We start from the raw sequence: 21845 nt of genomic DNA on the forward strand, positions 1-21845 counted from the left end.
TTTAAAAAGATGTGACAATTATTTAGAAAACAATCTTGATGGATTCCCCTGATTTTCTTTATATTATTGTTACATTTTGAATATTGCAGTGCCAAATTATAACAGCATACTTACTGAATTAAGTATCATTTTAAGCAATGTTACATACAACAGCATTTAGTTTCAAATGTGAGCTTACAAACTCAATCTTGCATGTTGTCTGTTTATGGTCCGAATCTAACTGGGTTGCCCAATGGCAAAATAAATTAAGTGCTCCCCTGTTAAAGAGACAACTTAAGATTTTTGTGCTCAAACTCAAAGATGTCTTCAATGAAGAATAAGTAGAAATCATAGAATCTACAGTGCAGAAGGAGGCTATTGGGCCCATCGGGTACGCACAGGCCCTGAAAGAGCACCCTGATTAAGCCCACACCTCCACTCAATCCCCGTAACCCAGCAACCCCACCTAACTTTGGACACTATGGGACAATTTAGCATGGTCAATCCACCTAACCCACACATCTTTGGACTGTGGGAGGAAACCGGAGCACCCGGAGGAAACTCACGCAGACACGGGGAGAGCGTGCAGACTCCACACACAGTGACCCAAGCTGGGAATCGACCCCAGGTTCCTGGCGCTGTGAAGCAACAATGCTAACCACTCTGCTACTGTGCTGCCCAGAACAGAACTGAGTCATATACACCAAGAAGAACTGTAGTTTGATTCTTGTTTTGCGCTGTTGACGAAACACAACAATTCGGCACTGTAAATTCTGATTGAAAAGCACTTGTGCTACAATTGCAGGCAGTGCCACAGGGCAGTGGAGTAAGACAATCATTGAGACTGCTGCTTTTGATGGCGATCCAGTGTTCGTTGTTGAAAGTGTGTAATCATGCTGGTCAGGCGAGGACAAAATTGGACTTGATTGTGATGCCTTGCCTGGCCAATGTACGACTCACACAGGAGGACTGGCCACTTGGGCAAGTTCCCGGGATCCTGCTGCTCCCTGTGATATTAGACCCCAGCACACGTCGGCGCCTTAGGGAAAGGCAAGAAAGACAGTGGCTAGGAAAGGCAGAGCCTCGAGGGGGGAAAAGACGGACCTCAAAGGGGAAAAGTCAGAACCTTGAGGGAGAAATGACAAAATCACAGGCAAAATTCCTCCAAAGGAAAAGACAATCCTCTGGGGGGAAAGGCAAAACCTCTGAGGAAAAGACGAAACCCAAAACCCAGGGGGGAGAAAGACAAAACCTCCAGGGAAAAGACAAAATTGCCCGGTGGAAGATACAAAATTAAGGGGGAAAGGAAAAAATTCTTGTATATATAGCGTCTTTAATATAATAAAACCGACTAACTTCACAGGAATGTCCGAAAACAAAAGTTGCCCCCCACCCCTCCAGCCACAAAATTAACATTCGTGCACATGGTCAAAAGCTCGGTTTTAAGGAGTGCCTGAAAGGAAGATAGGGATAGAAAGGTGGAGAGGTTGATGGAGGGAATTCCAGAGCTTGAGGCCAAGGCAACAGAAAGCACTGCCACCGACGGTGGGGAGATTAAAATCAGTGCTGCTCAAGAGACCAGAATTAGGCAGGACACCGTTACATTTTAGAGTTTCAATAATAAGCTTCTTACCAGCCAAAGCATAACATTTCTGTGTTTCTTTATCTTCTGTCAGCTGAGTCATGTCGCTGTAGGCACGAATCATCCGCCAACAGAACTCTCTTCTTTTACCATACTGTAAGAGAGTTGGTAGAAGTGCTATACTTTGAGATAAAGGCTTGGTGAGGTTAACTTTGTGGATATATTTAAAAAATTCTATTTGGAGAAAGCACAAGGGCTTGCATTTATATTGGTCCTCCACAATCTCAGGACACCTCGCCAACGTCCTTATAGCCAAGTTACGTTTTTGAAGTGCTGTAATATGGGAAAGACAGCATCCAATGTGCAGATAGCAAAAGCCTACAAACAGCAACATGATAATGGCTGGACAATGTTTCTTTGAATGATTAAGGGATAAATATTGGCCAGGATACCAGGGAGATCTCCCTTACTCTTCTTTCAAATGGTGCCATGAGATCATTTATACAGTCGTCGTCAACAGTCCCTGATCTTTGTGGACTCAGCTCCACTCTCCGGCCCGTACACCATATCCCCGAATCCCTTTATTCTTTAGAAAGGTATCTATCTTTTTCTTAAAAACGTTTAAAGAAGGAGCCTCAACTGCTTCACTGGGCAAGGAGTTCCAGAGATTCACAACCCTTTGGGTGAAGAAGTTCCTCCTAAACTCGGTCCTAAATCTACTTCCCCTTATTTTGAGGCTATGCCACCTAGTTCTGCTTTCCCCGACCAGTGGAAACAACCTGCCCGCATCTATACTATCTATTCCCTTCATAATTTTATATATTTCAATAAGATCCCCCCGCATCCTTCTAAACTCCAATGAGTACAGTCCCAGTCTACTCAACCTCTCGTCATAATCTAATCCCCTCAACTCTGGGATCAACCTAGTGAAAAGTGAGTGCCAGTGGGTGCAGGGGCAGACCAAGGCCGGAGAGCTGGGAGATAGGCCGCAGCAGTCCGACAACAGCGAGTGAACATGCCTGTGTGATATCGTAGATAAGTGACTGGTGGATGAGTATTTCTCTCTCAGACTGAAGGCTAGGTAGGAGAAATTACAGAGTGTAAACTAAAGATTAGCTGTAAAATTAAAAACAAATTGAAAATCTAATTAAATAAAATAGGGCTGGATGCAAAGCCAGGCGATGTGTTGTAGCTGCAGCATGTTGGGACTGGTGGACACCATTGTGGTTCACATTGACCACATCTGTAGCAAGTGTTGGTTGCTCCAGGAACTTCGGCTCAGAGTTAATGACCTGAAGTCCGAGCTTCAGACATTGTGACACATCAGGAAGGGGGCGAGTTACCTGGATGCTGTGTTTTAGCAGGCAGTGGCACCCCTTAGATTAACTAACTTAAATTTGGTCAGAGGTCAGGGGCAGGAGGGTGTGACTATGAGTGAGCCAGGTAGTGAGCCAAGAAGTAGCACTGCAAGAACCTCAGCCCCTGCCCTTGTCCAACGCGTATTACTACCTGAGCCACGAGCTAATTGGCATCGGGTCAATAAGATTAAAGACGTAAATGCCGGGCTCAAAGATTGGTGTGGGAGAAAGGGATTCGAGATCATGGGACATTGGAATCAATACCGGGGAAAGAGGGAGCTGTTCCGTGGGGATAGGCTCCACTTGAATCATTCTGGGATCAGTGTCCTGGCAAATCGAATAACTGGGGCCCTAGATAGGAGGGGTTCAGCTGCATGGAAATTAAAAATCAAAGTGTAAGGAGAAAGTAGGTGACTGATAGTTACCAGATAATGAAAGGAAGAGACAGAGCCTATGAACGTCATATTACACCAGGGGACAGTACAAGAGTAGGGGAAACTAATAATAGGACAAACGTAAAGGCTTCGTATCTGAATGCGTGTAGCATTTAGAATAAAATTAATAAGTGAACAGTGCAAACAGAGACAAAGAGGTATGATTTGGTGGCGATTACTGAGAGATGGTTACAAGGAGACCAGGGGCAGGATTCTCCGGAGAATCGCTGGGGGCTGGCGTGAATCCCGCCCCCGCCGGCTGCCGAATTGTCCGGCGCCGGGGATTTGGCGGGGGCAGGAATCGCGCCACGCTGGTCGGCGGCCGCTAGCAGCGCCCCCCCCCGGCGATTCTCCGGCCCGCGATGGGCTGAGTGGCCGCCTGTTTTCGGCTGGTCCCGCCGGCGTCAATTAGAGTAGGTATTTACCGGCAGGACCTGGCTGCGCTGGTGGCCTCTGGGGTCCTCGGTGGGGTGTGGGGGGGATCTGGCCCCGGGAGGTGCCCCCACGGAGGCCTGGCCCGCGATCGCTACCCACCGATCTGCGGGCGGACCTGTGCCGTGGGGGCACTCTATTTTTCCACGTCGGCTGCTATGGTCCTCCGCCATGGCCGACGCGGAGATGAACCCCCCTGGGTTGACGCCAGCACACGCTGGTGCTCCTGCGAATGCGCCATCTCGCGCCAGCCGGCAGAGACCCTTTGGCGCGGTGCCAACCCCCTTCCCCGCAGGCCGGCGCGGCGCAAACCACCCCAGTGTCAGCCCAGCCCCTGAAGGTGCGGCCCAGCGTCTGAGTGGTTCAAGCCACTCCTCGGCGCCGGAGTTGCCCGCCCCACCAATACCCGCAAAATCCCGCCCCAGGTCTGAGAGTTGACTTTTCAAAGGTGCCCAGCGTTTTGGAAGGATAGACAGAGAGGAAAAGGAGGTGGGTGTAGCTTTGGTAGGATAGGAAGTGATCAGTGCTGTAGTGAGAAATTATATAGGCACTGGAATCAGTCTGGTTAGAAATAAGAAATAGTAAAGGAAAGAAGTCCCTGTTGGGTGTAATCTGTAGGTCCTTCAATACGAAAATAATCATGCGTGATTTTAATATGCATATGGATTGGATTAATCAAATTGGCAAGGGTAGCCTCGAGGGAGAGTTCATCGAGTGTATTAGAGATCGTTTCTTGGAACTGTATGTTGTCAAAACAACCAGGGAGCAGTCTGTTTTGGATTTAGTATTGTGTAACGATATGGGATTAGTTAATGACGTTGTAGTAAAGGATCCTCTTGGGATACTTGCATTTAATATTCCGTTTCAGGACAATAAACGTGAGTCCCACACCAGTGTTGCGGTGTTAAACCAAGGTAATTATATAGGCACCAGGACAGATTTGGCTCTAGTGGACTGGGCAGGAAGACTAAAACGGAGAACAGTTGATGAACAGTGGCAGACAGTTAAGGAGATATTAGATTCCTCCCTACTGAAATATATTTCAGAGAAGCAGAAAGATTGTAAAGAGGGGGGAAATGCATCTGTGGCTAAGCAAGGAGGTGAAAGATAACAAAGGCAAAACCCAAGACATACCATATTGCAAAGGTCAGTGGCAGGCTGAAGGATTGGGAAACTTTTAAAGGCCAACAAAGGTTTACAAAAAATATATAAAAAGAGCAAATGTAAATTATGAAAGAAATCTGGAGCAAGATATAAAAATGGATAAGCATAAGATTCTTTAAGCATATAAAAAAGATGAGAGTAACTAAAGTCACCGTTGATCCCTTGGAACACGACACTGGGGAGTTAACAATGGGAACACAGAAATGGCAGAGACACTAAATCAATATTTTGCTTAGGTTTTCATGGTGGAGTATACAAGAACCATCCCAATAGTAATAGTTAATGCAAAGGTTGAAGAAAAGGACGAACTTGGAACAATTGCCATCACTAGGGTAAAAGTACTGGGCAAACTATTGAGATTGAAAATAGACAAGTCCCCAGGGCCTGATGGCCTACATCCTAGGTTCTTAAGGAAGTGACTGCAGAGATAGAGGAGGCATTGATTATAATATTCCAAAATTCCCTAGATTCTGGAAAGGTTCCAGTGGATTGGAAAATGGCTAATGTACCCCCCCATTCAAAACGGGAGGAAGGCAGAAAGTAGGAAAATATAGACCAGTTAGTTTGATGTCTGTCATTGGGAAACTGTTGGAATCCACTATTAAGGAAGTAATAACGGGACATTTGGAAAGTCAAAACGCAATCCATCAGAGTCAGCGTGGTTTTATGAAGGGTAAATCGTGTTTGACTAATTTGCTGGAATTCTTTGAAGATGTATCAAGCAAAGTGGATACTGGGGGTAATACACAAGGTAATATCCCATTGGGCTGGGGGTAATATGTTAGCTTGGCTAGAGGATTGGCTAACCGACAGAAAGCACAGAGTGGGGATAAATGGGTCTTTTTCTGGTTGGCACGCTGGAAGTAGTAGGTTCCAAAGGGTTCGATCGTCGGGCCCAACTATTTACAATCTTTTTAATGACTTGAATGCAGGGATAGAAGGTACTATAGCCAAATTTGCAGGTGACGCTACAATAGGTGGGAAAATAAGTTGCAATGAGGAAATAAGAAATTTTTCAAATGGATAGGTTAGGTGACTGGGCCAAAATTTGGCAGAGGGAATCTAATGTGGTCAAGTGTGAGGTTATCCATTTTGGTCAGGGGAATAAAAAGGCAACTTATTATCTAAATGAAGAGAAACTTAAAAATGCTTTGGTGCAGAGGGTTCTGGGTATCCTTGTGCATGAGTTGAAGAAAGTTAGTATGCAGGTACAGCAGGTAATAAAGGAGGCAAACGGAATTTGGGCGTTCATTGCTAATGGAATAGAGTATAAAAGTAGGGAAGTGCTGTTGCAACTGTATTGGGCACCTGCAGTACCATGTACAGTTTGGGTCCTGTTATGGGCCAGGGTTTAGAGAACCCCAAAGTGTATCATGGAGTTCACCTGACCCACAACTTTTACTAGATTGTGGTATGGGGAGCACACGGCCCACTCTACAGGTGTGGTACAGCAGAAATGGAAAAGTAATTTTTAAAGCAAAACAATGTTTATTCTACGAACAAGTTAACCTTTTTGAAACAAACAGTGAACATCTTAGCAACCATTAATTCAAATACAACCCCCAAAGAATACAACACGAAGTAATCCTTTAAGCTTTCCTTTTAACATCCCTAAGACTTAAAACACCTTTTACCAGAAGCACATTAGGTTTACAGTCACTACTGAGAACATTTATAATTCTGAATTCACCAAATGATCAAGAGATAGTCTTTTCATGGCAGAGAGAACAGCAGTACATCTGCTTGGTCTGGCTTCATCTCCAACACTGAAAACAAAACTAAAATACACCCTGCAGCAAACAGCCTAAAACAAAAGTAAAAAGCTGACAGACAGCCCAGCCCCCACCCACTCTCTGACATCACTGCAGTAGTAAACACCCATTTCTTAAAGGTACTCTCACTACAGATATTTATATACCCACCCATTTATAAACACCCATTTCTTAAAGGTACTCTCACATGACAGTCCCCTTACTTGAGGAAAGACGTAAATACAATATAGGTGGTTTAGAGAAGATTCCAGGGATGAAAGATTTGTCTTATAAAGAGAGATTGAGCAGTTTAGACCTCTGCTTGGGTTAAAGGGATATGGGGAACAGGTGGGGAGGTGGATTTGAGACTGGAAGAGATTAGCCATGATCTGATGAATGGCGGAGCATGCTCGAAAGGCTGAATTGTCTACTTCTGCTCCTAATTCCGATGTTCCTATACTCATTGGAGTTGAGAAAAATGAGTGGAAATCTAATAAGATGCTAAAGGGGATTGACAGGTTAGACGAAGAGCAGATGTTTCCCCTTGATGGACATTCTCGGACCAGAGGCCATAATTTTAGGCGAAGGAGTAGAAGGTTTAAAACAGAAATGAGGAGGAATGGCTTCACTCAAAGGGTTGTGAATCTGTGGATTCTCTACCCCAGAATGCAGTGGACGTGGGAAGAACGGTTATGGGGAGCGGGCAGGAAGGTGGAAATCAGGCGAAGATCGTATTGAATGGTGGAGCAGGCTCGAGAAGCTGATTTGTCAACTCCTGCTCCTAGTTCTTTAGGTTATGTTCTATTAAATCCCTTTAGAATTTTGTACGTTTCAACAAGGCCGCCTCTCATTCTTCTAAACTTTAGAGAAAATAGACACAGTTTTCGAGGGAGGCTTTGGTTTAACATCTCATCTAAAAGATGACATTCTGATAATGCTGCACTCCCTCAGTACTGCAATGTAACGTCAACCTACTTTTGTGTTTTACAGCAGGTTATTCATAATGTGCATAATAATGTAACCTTCAGGGGCACACTGGGCGGAATTCTTCCAAACAATTACAGTATAATTTTGAGTGGGAAAATCGGTGTGATTCCATTGTGATCCTCCCACACTTTAGTCACTTTGTAGGAGCCAGGGGTGCTTTGTGATGTGTGCACCCCGAAGATGCAGGCAAGGCCAGATGCTAGGATATTGAGGTGACTTTTAAAAGGGCGCTCCGAACTCTGAGTAAGCAGCAGCCCCCCTCCCCGCAACCCCATTGCTGTCATCAGGCACCTACCTCCAAATGAGCGACACTCCGCTATGGGGGTTGCCAAAGCTCCCCCATTAGGCCCCCCTCCCTCATCCCCCCTTCAGGCCCCGGCCCTAGGCAGTGCCAGTGTGCTAGGGGGTGTGCTAGGGCACTGTCTATCCATGTCCCTTACCACACGGGGGCTACAAAGGCCTCCGAGCACCCCCCCCCCAAACTCGGATATGGTCAGAGAATTCAACTGTGGCTGCGGGAAGGTCCTCATTGAGGAATTCTTGAATTTCAATGTCTGAGTGGTGCCAGCTGCTCCTCTGGTGGCAAAGCACCTCCATTTATGGCATGCAGAAAATCGGTATGCATGTAATAAAAAAGGCAGATGGGAATTTTAGCGTTTATTGCAAAAGGGCTGGAGTATAAAAGTAGAGAAGTGTTGTTGCAATTGTATAGAGTGTTGGTGATACCATATCTGGAATATTGTGTCCAATTTTAGTCTTCTTATTTGAGGAAGGATGTGGTGGCATTGGAGGCAGTTCAGAGGAGGTTCACCAGATTGAGTCTGGGGATGAAAGGTTTGACGTATGAGAAGAGATTGAACAGTTTGGCCCATATTTGCTGGAGTTTAGAAGAATGAGAGGGGATCTGATCAAGGTATATAAAATACTAAGAAGGATTGATAAAGTAAATGTTGATCAAACGTTCCCCCTGTGGGGAAACCTAGAATGAGATGTCACAGATATAGGTTGGCAGGCGGTAGATTTAAATCTGAGATGAGGAGGAACTACTTCTCGCAGAGGGTGATGAATTTGTGGAACTCGCTGCCCCACAGTGCGGTGGAGTCTGAACCATTAAATGGTTTCAAGGAGGAGATGGATATATTTCTGATTTTAAAAGGGGTTAAAGGAATATGGGGAACAGGCAGGGAGGTGGATTTGAGAGCAGGAAGAGATTAGCCATGATCTGATTAAATGGCAGAGCAGCCTTGAAGTGCTGAATTGCTGACTTCTGCCCCTAATTCCTATGTTCCTATGATGTTTAGAAGTCGGGGGGCTGAAAAAGATCCAGTCTAAATAAAATTGCTGTCAGAGCACCTGCTCTTTCTAGGAAGCACTTATAGGAAAAAAATCCGTTATGAAAAATAGCACTCAGAGAATCTGCTCTTTCTAGGAAGCACTTCAGAGTAGGAAAAAACCCACTATGAATAAAAAGGACTCAGACAGAACACCTGAGGGACAGGCCACCCGTCGTTCCAGAAAGCACTGAGTGTTAATGGGCCGTGAAGTGCTACAAAAAACCTTACCCTCCTTTGAGATAGCCTTCACCTGTCAATCAAGAAGCTTGTAAAAGTCAAAGGTGTATAAAAGCAGGCATACTGCAACAGTGAGACCGCAGAGCCCATTGACATTTCAAGGGAGTGATATAACCAACCAAGTACAAAGGGATAAAAGGCATACTGTAGCATTGAAACCACACAGCCTATTGAAACTTCAATGGAATGAAATGCCTTTCCAAGAAACAAGGTGTATCATGGCTCTGCCCTGTGAGAGAATTACCGCTTCAGCAACATAGCCACTATGCGCTGTACAACCAAATTACAAGAATTAGGGTCATAATTATGAACTCTAAAGCTATTTGCCCAGCACACTGTTTCCTGGAAGTTTTCTACATAATTGCAAGTTGGTTTGCTTCAGTAATAATTGTGTGACAAAGATTTGCACTAATTGTACCTTATTTTTATTATCTAAAAGGACTTTGAATCCTTGTTCTTGTTCCTCATTGCTTCCAACATGTAGCCTGTCTACCTCTTCCAGCAGGGCACTCATTTCACTCTGATCGGTTTCTGGCGATATCAAGGATTGCACAGACCCAGTCTCCGGTTCTGGTTCCAGAGCAGGGGAGAAATCGAGAACCTGCACCAAATCGCTGTCCTGCTCTTCGTCCTTCTCCACCTCAGTGTCAGTATGTGCTGCGGCATAGCTGGAAAGAAATTTACAACATCTAAGAAATTTCAGTGGTGTTGCCTAAAGGTCAGCGATGAGCGCAATTTCTTTTTCATATATGCGGTGGCAATGGAGCTGGAAGAGAGACTTTAGAAACTTGGCCCTGGAAACCACTTAGAAGCCAACTCAACATCTGATGGAAGCAGTTAATGGGAAATGTTGATACGGAAATGTCAACAAAAATCTGGACAATAGGAATTAACATATTTGGATGGAATACTTGAGAATGATATTCGGACTTCAAAGTTTAGTGAGGCGATCAGACAATATTGGACCCTTGGGTTCTGCCTACAACCACGAGCTGAGCTCAGAATGTTTTTTCTGATTAGAGAGAAGCAGGCAGTAGGGTTTTCCAGGAATTGATATTAGATCCGTTGCTTTTGTTATATATAGTTGACCTAGGGTTTGATGTGGAGAGCACAAGTTTTAAAGTGTGCAGACTATAAGAGAATGCAGGCAGGTTGATAGAATGGGCAGACTGACACAAAGAAGGCAGAGAAGGGTGACATGATGTACTTTGGGTGGAACAAGATGGAGAGGAAGTGCAATCTAACCGAAAAGGTTGGGCGGGTGGAGGAGGGTTGTGCTTGCCAGTGCAGAAGGAGCTACGGATGCCTATCAACAAAGAGGGGAAAGTTGATAAGGGGGGGAGAAGGGGCAGGAGTGCATGGGAAACTTGGTTTTGTAAATCGAGGCATTTAACACAAAAACAAGGATGTCATGCTAAGCATTTACAGAATAAAGTCCCCAGCTGGAGTGTTCTGCATAATTCGGAGCATCATGCTTTAGTAAGGATGTTAAGGCTTTGGAGAAGGTGAAGAGGAGGTTTAGCTAGATGATACCAGGGGTGGTGGTGGACTCCAATTACACAGACAGATTGGAGAAGCTAAGATTATTCGGCTTAGGGTAGAGAAGGTTCAGGGGAGATGACAAATGGGTCGGTGAGCCAGAGGTCACAGAGTTAAACAATTGGAAAAGTGGAGGCGAAATTCTGAAACTTTATTTCCACAGAGTTGTTGAGATCTGGAATGCACGGTCCGAGAATATTGGAGGAGCAGATTTCCTTAGGAAATTTCAAAAGTCAATTAGATAAGTGCTTGAATAGGACTAATTTGCAAGGTTTTGGGGAAAGAACTTGGCGCAGGACAAAATTGATCAGCTTTCAAAGAGTTGGTGCAAATGAGCAGCATGGTGGCGCAGTGGATAGCACTGCTGCCTCACGGCGCCGAGGTCCCAGGTTCCATCCCGGCCCTGGGGCACTGTGCGTGTGGAGTTTGCACATTCTCCCCATGTTTGCGTGGGTTGGATTGGATTGGATTTGTTTATTGTCACGTGTACCGAGGTACAGTGAAAAGTATTTTTCTCCGAGCAGTTCAACAGATCATTAAGTACATGGGAAGAAAAGAAAATACATAATAGGGCAACACAACATAAGCACTGGCATCGGATGAAGCATACAGGGTGTAGTGTTAATGAGGTCAGTCCATAAGAGGGTCATTTAGGAGTCTGGTGACAGTGGGGAAGAAGCTGTTTTTGAGTCTGTTCGTGCGTGTTCTCAGACTTCTGTATCTGCTGCCCGATGGAAGAAGTTGGAAGAGTGAGTAAGCCGGGTGGGAGGGATCTTTGATTATGCTGCCCGCTTTCCCCAGGCAGCGGGAGGTGTAGATGGAGTCAATGGATGGGAGGCAGGTTCGTGTGATAGACTGGGCGGTGTTCACGACTCTCTGAAGTTTCTTGCGGTCCTGGGCCGTGCAGTTGCCATACCAGGCTGTGATGCAGCCCGATAGGATGCTTTCTATAGTGCATCCTCACCCCACAACCCAAAGATGTGCAGGTTAGGTGGATTGGCCACACTAAATTGTCCCTTAATTGGAAAAAATGAATTGGGTACTCTAAATTTAAAAAAAAAGAGTTGGTGCAAACACGCTGAATAGCGATCTTCTGAGCTATAGGATTTGAAAATAAATAATCCCTTCTCTTATACCCTCATCAAATGCTTGCATTAAAAATACCAAAATCAATGTATTGTTCACCAGATTTTTAGTGTTGGCAACATTGAAATTGAGTGTTGACGTATGATACTCTAGCCGCTGAAAACCTGTTTCCTGAACAATCTTGTACCAGGACATGCAGGTTAATTATCTTAACTTTACTGCAGGGATTCTCCGCCCCCATTTACGGCAAGCAGGAATACTGCTTTTTAAATTTTCATTGTAGATCAGGGTGACCTTGAAAGCTGAGGATTCTGGCAGGACGGGCTCATTCCGTGACACTGTGGGACCCGCCTCCGGGATTTCTTTTGACTGAGTGTCAAAAGATATGGCGGGAAATGCTGGCAGTGGAAGAGGTGGGCTACACACCGCTTTTTACGCCTCAGTTGACATTTGGTCAAAAAAATTATACAATTCCATCCAACTCCTCAGACCTATTTGGAATGAAAACAGAAGAAACAGGACTTATGGATGCTGACTGATCTGCTGGTTAAAGGAGATTTAAGGGAGTTTAATGGACATATGCGTGGAAAGTTCTTTACGCAGAGGGTGGTGGGTGCCTGGAACGCATTGCTGGCGGAGGTGGTAGAGGCAGGCACGATAGCGTCATTTAAGATGTATCTAGAAATTAAATGAAAAATGAAATTTGCTTGTCACAAGTAGGCTTCAAATGAAGTTACTGTGACAAGCCCCTAGTCACCACATTCCGGCGCCTGTTCGGGGAGGCTGTTACGGGAATTGAACCGTGCAGCTGGCCTGCCTTGGTCTGCTTTCAAAGCCAGCGATTTAGCCCTGTGCTAAACAGCCCATGCTAGACAGATACATGAATGGGCAGGGAGCAGAGGGATACAGATCCTTAGAAAATAGGCACAGTTTTAGATAGAGGATCTGGATCAGCGCAGGCCTGGAGGGCCAAAGGGCCTGTTCCTGTGCTGTAATGTTTCTTTGTTCTCTCTCTTTGTTCTTTGCTGTGAAATGAGAAAAGGGAAACGACAAATGTTATGGGGAGTGTACTCTTTATTTGGTTCGGAGTGAAAGATTATACATCCAAAGTATTAATAATCTATTGTTTCCCTCTATAGCTGCCAATGGATCTGCTGTGTATTTCCTGTTTTATTTCATATTTCCCTTGTACAAAGTTTTCTGACCAGTTAAACCTCTTTGGAGATGTTCCACCCTTTGCTACCACACAAGGATTGCTCTCCATTACCAATAGACTTTGAACGCGATTTGAATGTGTCATTTTGGGCAAATTTGGCGGGGTGCTTCTCTCTGGCTTTTTGGGTGAGGTCCAGACCAGTATTCACCCACACTTGCTCGTTGTTTTGGGCCTTGGGGAGGTTCTCCCCGGTCTAGCCCACGTTTAGACCAGCTCCTCAGAGATCGGGGCGCCATTTTGAAAGGGTGCCTCAATCTCTAAGTGAGCTTGAGGAACCCCACACACCTAGCACCTGGGAAATGCTCCTCGCAGTGCCAACTAGGTACACGTGCTAGGGTGCCCAGGTACCAGGGGGAGTGCTAGCGTAGTAACCTGCCCTGTCCTTGACCACCCAGGGGGCTCCAATTGTCTCCGAGACCCCACCGCCCACTGAGTTGCCATCATGCCTAGTCATAGAATGCCTACAGAGCAGGAGACCATTCGGCTCATCGAGTCTGCACCAACCCTCTGAAAGACCACCTTACTAAGCCCAATCTCCTGCCCTATCCCCACCTAACCTTTGGACACTATGGGGAAATTCAGCATGGTCCCTTTATTTTTTCCCAACACACTCACCCTGGAACACTGTCATTCATTTGTCAAGACTGAAATAACAAAAATGTTTTATATATGTTCACATTTAAGTCGCCATAGGCTGTTCTCCCCTTTTGAGAGAGAGCTGACTGCTGGTGATTTAACCCGCGGGTCACCACACCTCAGACGACGGGCAAGGACGGGCCTTCACGGATAACCTCAGTCAGTACAGGAATTGAACCCTTGCTGTTGGCGTCGCTGTGCATCGCAAACCAGCCGTCCAGGCAACTGAGCTAACCGACTCCCACAACCACACGCACTTCCCACTCTTAGGCAATTCCATATGTCATGCAGTTTCTATGATGGGCGAGTCACAGCATGCCAGCCTCAGACTTCCACTTGCCTGAGCAAGATCTCAACTTAATATAGAGACGTTCTTATGTATGGAGAATGCATTACGAAGATCTGTGGACTGTGACTTATACCCTACAAATGAGCAACAAATAAAATCATGGGTCAGCAACATCAGCATTAAATCAATCTTATTCCAAGTGTTCTTTGATTGTGATTGTCTCATTCATCAATCCTTAACATGTAATTTCTTTAAATGGCTTCATCCTTTCATCAAAATAGTGGATTGTGGAATTTCATAGCTCAATAATGAAAATTCCAATTTCTAGGCTTATATGCCTTGGTAGCTTACCTTCTGTCTCAAAGACATAGGGCGGGTTCCTCCGTTCCGCAGCACCCGCTTTCTGGTGAAGCGCACCCCCGCCGGCAGTGGGACCCTCTATCCTGGCAGCCGGCCAATGGGGCTTCCCAAAGCGGGCACCCCCACGCTGTCGGGAAACCCATGGGGGTGAATGCGCCGGCTGTCGGCGAAACGGAGGATCCCGCCGACGGAGAATCCAGCCCATTGACTGTACTCATTTTGTAATTATGTGCTACATTGAATGGATATTTTCCTGACCAAGATCCTAAAGGAAAAATAGTTCCAAAGATTATGATGTGAACTGAAAAAGTCCATAAAAATTGTGAATAGTAATAAATTTAACTCGAGAAAATATAAGGACAGTAAATTAATTATTGTCAAAGTGTTAATACTGTGTGGGGTCCTTTCTTGCCTTTAGAATCTTGGACAGGAGGCTAGTCAGCCCATCAGGTCAGTACCAGCCCTTTCAAAGAGCGAGTCAGTGACGCTTTCTTTATATCCATGTAATTATTTTTCTCTTTCAATCATTTTATCTATTTCCTTTTTGAAGGTGACTATTCAATCTGTATCCACCATCCAACTAAGCAATACAACCCAAATCCTAACCACTTTTTGCAATAAAAAGCTTTTCTGAGCATCGCTTCTGTTTATAGGAACAGGAGGCCATTCAGCCCCTCGAGCCTGCTCTGCCATTCAATGAGATCATGGCTGATCTGTGGCCTAACTCCATATACCTGCCTTTAGCCCATGTCCCTTAATACCGTTGCTTAATAAATGTTAAAAAATGCCAATTAAGGAGCAATTTAGCGTTGGCGAACCATCTACCCTGCACAGCTTTGGGATGTGGGGATGAGACTCACGCAGACACGGGGAGAATGTACAAGCTCCACACGGAGAGTGACCCAGGGCCGGGATCGAACCCGGGTCCTCGGCGCCGTGAGGCAGCGGTGCTAACCACCGTGCCACCCGGCTGCTAGGGTGCGGGACATCGCTGACCGGCTTAAAAGGATACTGGAGACGGAGGGGGAGGATCCAGTTGTTGTGGTCCATGTCGGTACCAACAACATGGGCAAGTCTAGGAAAGAGGACCTGTTTACAGATTATAAAGAGCTAGGATTCAAATTAAAAAACAGGTCCTCAATGGTCATAATCTCCGGATTACTTCCCGAGCCATGTGCAAATTGGCATAGGGAGGAAAGAATAAGGGAAGTTAACACGTGGCTGAAAGAGTGGTGTGGGAAAGAGGGGTTCCTTTTCATGGGACACTGGTATCAGTTTTGGGACAGGGGGGACCTATACCATTGGGATGGTCTCCACCTGAACCGAGCTGGGACCAGTGTTCTGGCGAAAAGAGTAAATAGTGTGGTCAATAGGACTTTAAACTAGAGATTGGGGGGGGAAGGGAAAGTCAGGGAACCAAGAGGTGAAGTAATCAGTGGGAAGCGTAGCTGCTTCGGAATACAAAAAAGCACAAAAAGACAGAACTCAGGAGAGGTTACGATAGTCCCCATCTCACAAAATATGTATGGAAAGGCTCAGTAAACCAAGGTCCACCACACTAAGAAAACAAAAAGGGACGGTCAATAGAGAATTAAAGGTGCTATATTTAAATGCGCGCAGTGTACGGAACAAGGTAGATGAGCTTGTGGCCCAGATTGTGACTGGCAGGTATGATGTGGTAGGCATCACAGAGACGTGGTTGCAGGGGATTCAGGACTGGCATTTAAACATCCAGGGATTCACAACCTATCAAAAAGACAGAGAGGTGGGCAGAGGGGGCAGGGTTGCCTTGTTAATTAGGAATGAAATTAAATCAATAGCACTAAACGACATAGGGTCAGATGATGTGGAGTCTGTGTGGGTAGAGTTGAGGAACCACAAAGGCAAAAAAAACATAATGGGAGTTATGTACAGGCCTCCTAACAGTGGTCAGGACCAGGGGCACAAAATGCACCACGAAATAGAAAGTGCATGTCAGAAAGGCAAGGTCACAGTGATCATGGGGGACTTCAATATGCAGGTGGACTGGGTAAATAATGCTGCCAGTGGACCCAAGGAAAGGGAATTCATTGAATGTTTACAGGAGGGCTTTTTGGAACAGCTTGTGATGGAGCCCACGAGGGAACAGGCCATTCTGGACTTAGTGTTATGTAATGAGCCAGACTTGATTAAAGATCTTAAAGTAAGGGAACACTTAGGAGGCAGTGATCATAATATGGTAGAATTCAATCTCCAATTTGAAAGAAAGAAGGTAGAATCAGATGTAAAGGTGTTACAGTTAAATAAAGGTAACTACAGGGGCATGTGGGAGGAAAATCGACTGGGAGCAGAGCCTAGTGGGAAAGACAGTAGAACAGCAATGGCAGGAGTTTCTGGGAGTAATTGAGGACACAGTACAGAGGTTCATCCCAAAGAAAAGAAAGGTTATCAGAGGGGGGATTAGGCAGCCATGGCTGACAAAGGAAGTCAGGGAATGCATCAAAGCAAAAGAGAAAGCCTGTAATGTGGCAAAGAGTAGTGGGAAGTCAGAAGATTGGGAAGGCTACAAAAACAAACAGAGGATAACAAAGAGAGAAATAAGGAAAGAGAGGATCAAATATGAAGGTAGACTAGCCAGTAACATTAGGAATGACAGTAAAAGTTTCTTTAAATACATTAAAAACAAACGGGAGGCAAAAGTAGACATTGGGCCTCTCCAAAATGACGCTGGTAATCTAGTGTTGGGAGACAAGGAAATAGCTGAGGAACTAAATAAGTACTTTGAGGAACTAAATAAGTACAGTAGAAGACATGAATAATATCCCAACAATTCAGGAGAGTCAGGGGGCAGAGTTGAATATGGTAGCCATCACAAAGGAGAAAGTGCTAGAGAAACTAAGAGGTCTAAAAATTGATAAATCTCCGGGCGCAGATGGGCTACATCCTAGAGTTCTGAAGGAGATAGCTGAATAAATAGTGGAGGCGTTAGTTATGATCTTTCAAAAGTCACTGGAGTCAGGGAAAGTACCAGAGGATTGGAAAATCGCTGTTGTAACCCCCCTGTTCAAGAAGGGAACAAGAAAAAAGATGGAAAATTATAGGCTAATTAGCCTAACCTCGGTTGTTGGCAAGATTCTAGAATCCATCGTTAAGGATGAGATTTCTAAATTCTTGGAAGTGCCGGGTCGGATTAGGACAAGTCAGCATGGATTTAGTAAGGGGAGGTCATGCCTGACAAACCTGTTAAGAGTTCTTTGAAGAGATAACAAATAGGTTAGACCAAGGAGAGCCAATAGATGTTATCTATCTTGACTTCCAAAAGGCCTTTGATAAGGTGCCTCACGGGAGACTGCTGAGTAAAATAAGGGCCCATGGTATTCGAGGCAAGGTACTAACATGGATTGACGATTGGCTGTCAGGCAGAAGACAGAGAGTTGGGATAAAAGGTTCTTTTTCGGAATGGCAACCGGTGACGAGTGGTATCCCGCAGGGTTCAGCGTTGGGGCCACAGCTGTTCTCTTTATATATTGACGATCTAGATGACGGGACTGGGGGCATTCTGGCTAAGTTTGCCGATGATACAAAGATAGGTAGAGGGGCAGGTAGTATTGAGGAGGTGGGGAGGCTGCAGAAAGATTTAGACAGTTTAGGAGAGTGGTCCAAGAAATGGCCGATGAAATTCAACTTGGGCAAGTGCGAGGTCTTGCACTTTGGAAAAAAGAATAGAGGCATGGACTATTTTCTAAACGGTGACAAAATTCATAATGCTGAAGTGCAAAGGGACTTGGGAGTCCTAGTCCAGGATTCTCTAAAGGTTAACTTGCAGGTTGAGTCTGTAATTAAGAAAGCAAATGCAATGTTGTCATTCATCTCAAGAGGCTTGGAATATAAAAGCAGGGATGTACTTCTGAAGCTTGATAAAGCACTAGTTAGGCCCCATTTAGAATACTGTGAGCACTTTTGGGCCCCACACCTCAGGAAGGACATACTGGCACTGGAGCGGGTCCAGCGGAGATTCATACGGATGATCCCAGGAATGTCTGAGGATCCTGGGATTATATTCATTGGAGTTTAGGAGGTTGAGGGGAGATCTAATAGAAACTTACAAGATAATGAATGGCTTAGATAGAGTGGACGTAGGGAAGTTGTTTCCATTAGCAGGGGAGACTAGGACCCGGGGGCACAGCCTTAGAATAAAAGGGTGTCACTTTAGAACAGAGATGAGGAGAAATTTCTTCAGCCAGAGAGTGGTGGGTCTGTGGAATTCATTGCCACAGAGGGCGGTGGAGGCCGGGACGTTGAGTGTCTTTAAGACAGAAGTTGATAAATTCTTGATTTCTCGAGGAATTAAGGGCTATGGAGCGAGAGCGGGTAAATGGAGTTGAAATCAGCCATGATTGAATGGTGGAGTGGACTTGATGGGCCGAATGGCCTTACTTCCGCTCCTATGTCTTATAGTCTTAATAAAAGTTTACCTATCTCAGATTTAAAATTAACAACTGACCTAGAATCAATTGCTGTTTATGGAAACGAGTTCTTTTGCATTGAAACTCTGCCCTCTAATTATCGAGCCTTCAGCCTTTGGAATCAGTTGCTCCTTATTTACTATATCTAAACCCTTTGAGTGCTAGCTCATTTGACATGATGGTGCAATGGTCAGGTTGCTGCAAGTGATCTCAACACTGGATTATGTAGAGGAAACATCTAAGAAGGGTCCTGTTCCCTACTCCTATCGGGTAACTGCTGTTGAAAAGTGCATGTGAAAGGTTAGAGCAGGCGCAGGAGCATCATAGGCCTCTACAGTTAGGTAGCATAATGACAATCAGTATCTGGCGCACAATGAAGAACGGCCACTTGGTCAAGGCACTGTAGGGTTGAAGGGATTTTCCCTGATGTTAACTCGGGTTCCCCAAGGATTGGATCAAAAAAACTTGTAAGTGCTTTTAGATGCAGCAGGGCAGAATACTTCTAAGAATTCCATCTAATCAAATTATTCTGACACACGTTTATACACTGGACACGGTGAACAGTTTAACAAGCACCAGCACACAAGGCAAGATAAATAATGGCAAGCAATCACTTCAGACAGTGTTTTTGAAAGTATCCCATTCCCAGTGGATTTTTAAACCCAGACTCATTATCATCTGCTTAGTGAGAGGCTTGCAGACGGTGACTCTTAGGCTTCTGCGGAACAATTCTTCAATTTAAAAAGTAACAAAGAAGAAATGTTATTTGAGCATTGCAGTCCCTCGTGACAATGGTCCTTTTACACATCGTGCCTGATAAAAGTGGTATGGGGAGGGGAGAATAATGTGATAATAGCATTAAGTTTAATTTATTACCCAGCTGTTGGCTGATATTGAAGAAATGGAGACTCAGCATCCAGCCCAGTCCTGTCTTCTGTGAATGATTCAGCTGCAAAAGCAAGCATGGAAGAGTCTAACGCTGCCGGGATTTCTATTTGTCTGTGGATTACAAAGGAAACGCAGGTTCTTACTTTCAATGACATTAATTCTCTAGGAGAAAGAAATACGGTAACATCAGGATCGTTCTCACAATATGAATGACTAAGGGCTGCATTCCCCGACCCGCCAGCCGCGTGTTTCTCGGCCATGCGCCGTTCTCTGGCGGCGGGATTCTATCTTCCCGCCGCTTGTCAATGGGATTTCCCATTGTAACTACCCCACACCGCCAGGTAGTCCACTGGCGGGGGTGCGCTGCCGGTGGGAAATGTGAATCGTAATGAACGGAGAATTCCAGCCAAATTATCATTATAACTTACAATCTCCGCCGGGCGGCACAGTGGTTAGCACTGCTGCCTCACAGCGCCAAGGACCCGGGTTCGGTCCCGGCCCCTGGGGCACTGCCCGTGTGGAGTTTGCACATTCTCCTCGTGTCTGCGTGGGTCTCACCCCCACAACCCAAAGATGTGCAGGTTAGGTGGATTGGCCACATTAAATTGCCCCTTAATTGGAAAAAAATAATTGGGTACTCTAAATATTTTTTTAAACTTACAACCTCCAAGACATAAAAGCAAAATATTTCTAATGCCGGAGATCTGAAATAAAGACAAAGTGCTGGAAAAACTCAGAAAAGTCACATTGGGCTTGAAATGTTAGCAGTTCCTCTCTTAACAGCTGCTGAATGAATGAAAATTGCTTATTGTCACAAGTAGGCTTCAAATGAAGTTACTGTGAAAAGCCCCTAGTCGCCACATTCCGGCGCCTGCCAGGCCTGCTTGGTGGTACTCTTCTTATTTCAAACCTCCTGGACATTGCGGCTGTGCAGCTGAAAATTTAGACTGACGCTGTCCCGTCCTGTGTGGTTCTGAAATAATGTTTACTCTTGCTAGAGTTTATTTCTTGCAGCAAAAGTATGTTTTAACCCATCCAATCAGCATCTAGAGCGTATCTTTGGTGCATTTACCAATACCATCACATCCAAGTAGGTAAACAGTACATGCACACACGCATCTACATATACATTTGTACGTGTATAAGTGAATATATATATATACACTCACGTTTACGCATAGACATACCCTTTGTGAGGGCCACGAAGAATCCAGCACGAGTTTTAAGGATACAAAGAAATAACATTTATTTACAATAACATATGTATACAACAGCAGCAGCAACTTCGCTTGCTGCTCACTCCTTCCTGCTGGTTCCAAACTGGCCAGCTTTATTTATATAGGGAGTTTGCTAATGATTTCTCTCTCCCCCCCCCCCCCCCCCCCCCCCGCCACCCTTTCATTGGGGAAGCTCAGACTCCCACAGCATTGTGGGATTGTCATTAGTCCCAGCCAATGATAAGCAGGCAGGTTATAACATCCCTCCCCCCACCAAAGTCCAAGGAATCCACCAAAGACCCTGGCGAAGGAGGGCGTCGGACTCGTTTTGCCACAGACCGGACACCATTTGCACAAGGCGCTGGATCGGGCAGCGTGTAACGAGACGGAGACTGGCGCTTCCGTGATGAACGGCGTAACGGTTGTACATCCACGGCCCGTGGGCCCAAGGATTCCCCCTCTGATGCATCCTGTGCCTCCATCTCAGAGTCAGAGTCTGCTGCCTCCGTCATGTCAGCGCCTCTATCTCCATTCGGTTCTGTAACGACATGCGCAGGCTTCGAGTGAGGCACCAGTGGAAGATTGTGAGGACTACCTTCCCTTGTCTCTGGTCTCTGCGGCTGTAGAAATGAGCTCCGGGGGAGGGGATAGTCTTCTGGACCGAACGTGGTCTACATGTTTGCGCTGGAGACGACCCTGGGCTTGCACCTGGTAAGATATAGGGCCCGTTTGGTGAAAGATTATACCAGGAACCCACTGGGCACCACCAGCAAAATTCCGAACGAATACTGGGTCCCTGCCGTTCTTGTGTGCGGCGTACTTTTGCGCCAACGTCCGGGAAAACCATACTAAGGGGGGTGTGAAGTCTCAGGCCCATTAGGAGTTCTGCGGGAGCTACCCCAGTCACCGCA

The 21845-nt window shown here is 45.5% G+C and overlaps 1 protein-coding gene across 3 annotated transcripts in view; it reads right to left on the minus strand.

The window, feature by feature from the left end:
* LOC140402489 (uncharacterized) overlaps positions 1-21845 on the minus strand; it is a 143076-nt gene that overhangs the window by 114006 nt on the left and 7225 nt on the right. For all 3 annotated transcript variants that reach the window (XR_011938144.1, XM_072490320.1, XM_072490321.1), the window contains exons 2-4: positions 19706-19828; positions 9677-9926; positions 1613-1715 (exon numbers count right to left, since the gene is read on the minus strand). Coding sequence is in view for 2 of the 3 variants with exons in the window: in XM_072490320.1 (XP_072346421.1) it covers positions 1613-1715; positions 9677-9926; positions 19706-19794 (442 nt within the window). In the remaining variant the exon portion in view is untranslated. The remainder of the gene's footprint in view (positions 1-1612; positions 1716-9676; positions 9927-19705; positions 19829-21845) is intronic.

Source organism: Scyliorhinus torazame, chromosome 25, assembly GCF_047496885.1.
Source record: "Scyliorhinus torazame isolate Kashiwa2021f chromosome 25, sScyTor2.1, whole genome shotgun sequence".
Lineage (NCBI taxonomy): Eukaryota > Metazoa > Chordata > Chondrichthyes > Carcharhiniformes > Scyliorhinidae > Scyliorhinus > Scyliorhinus torazame.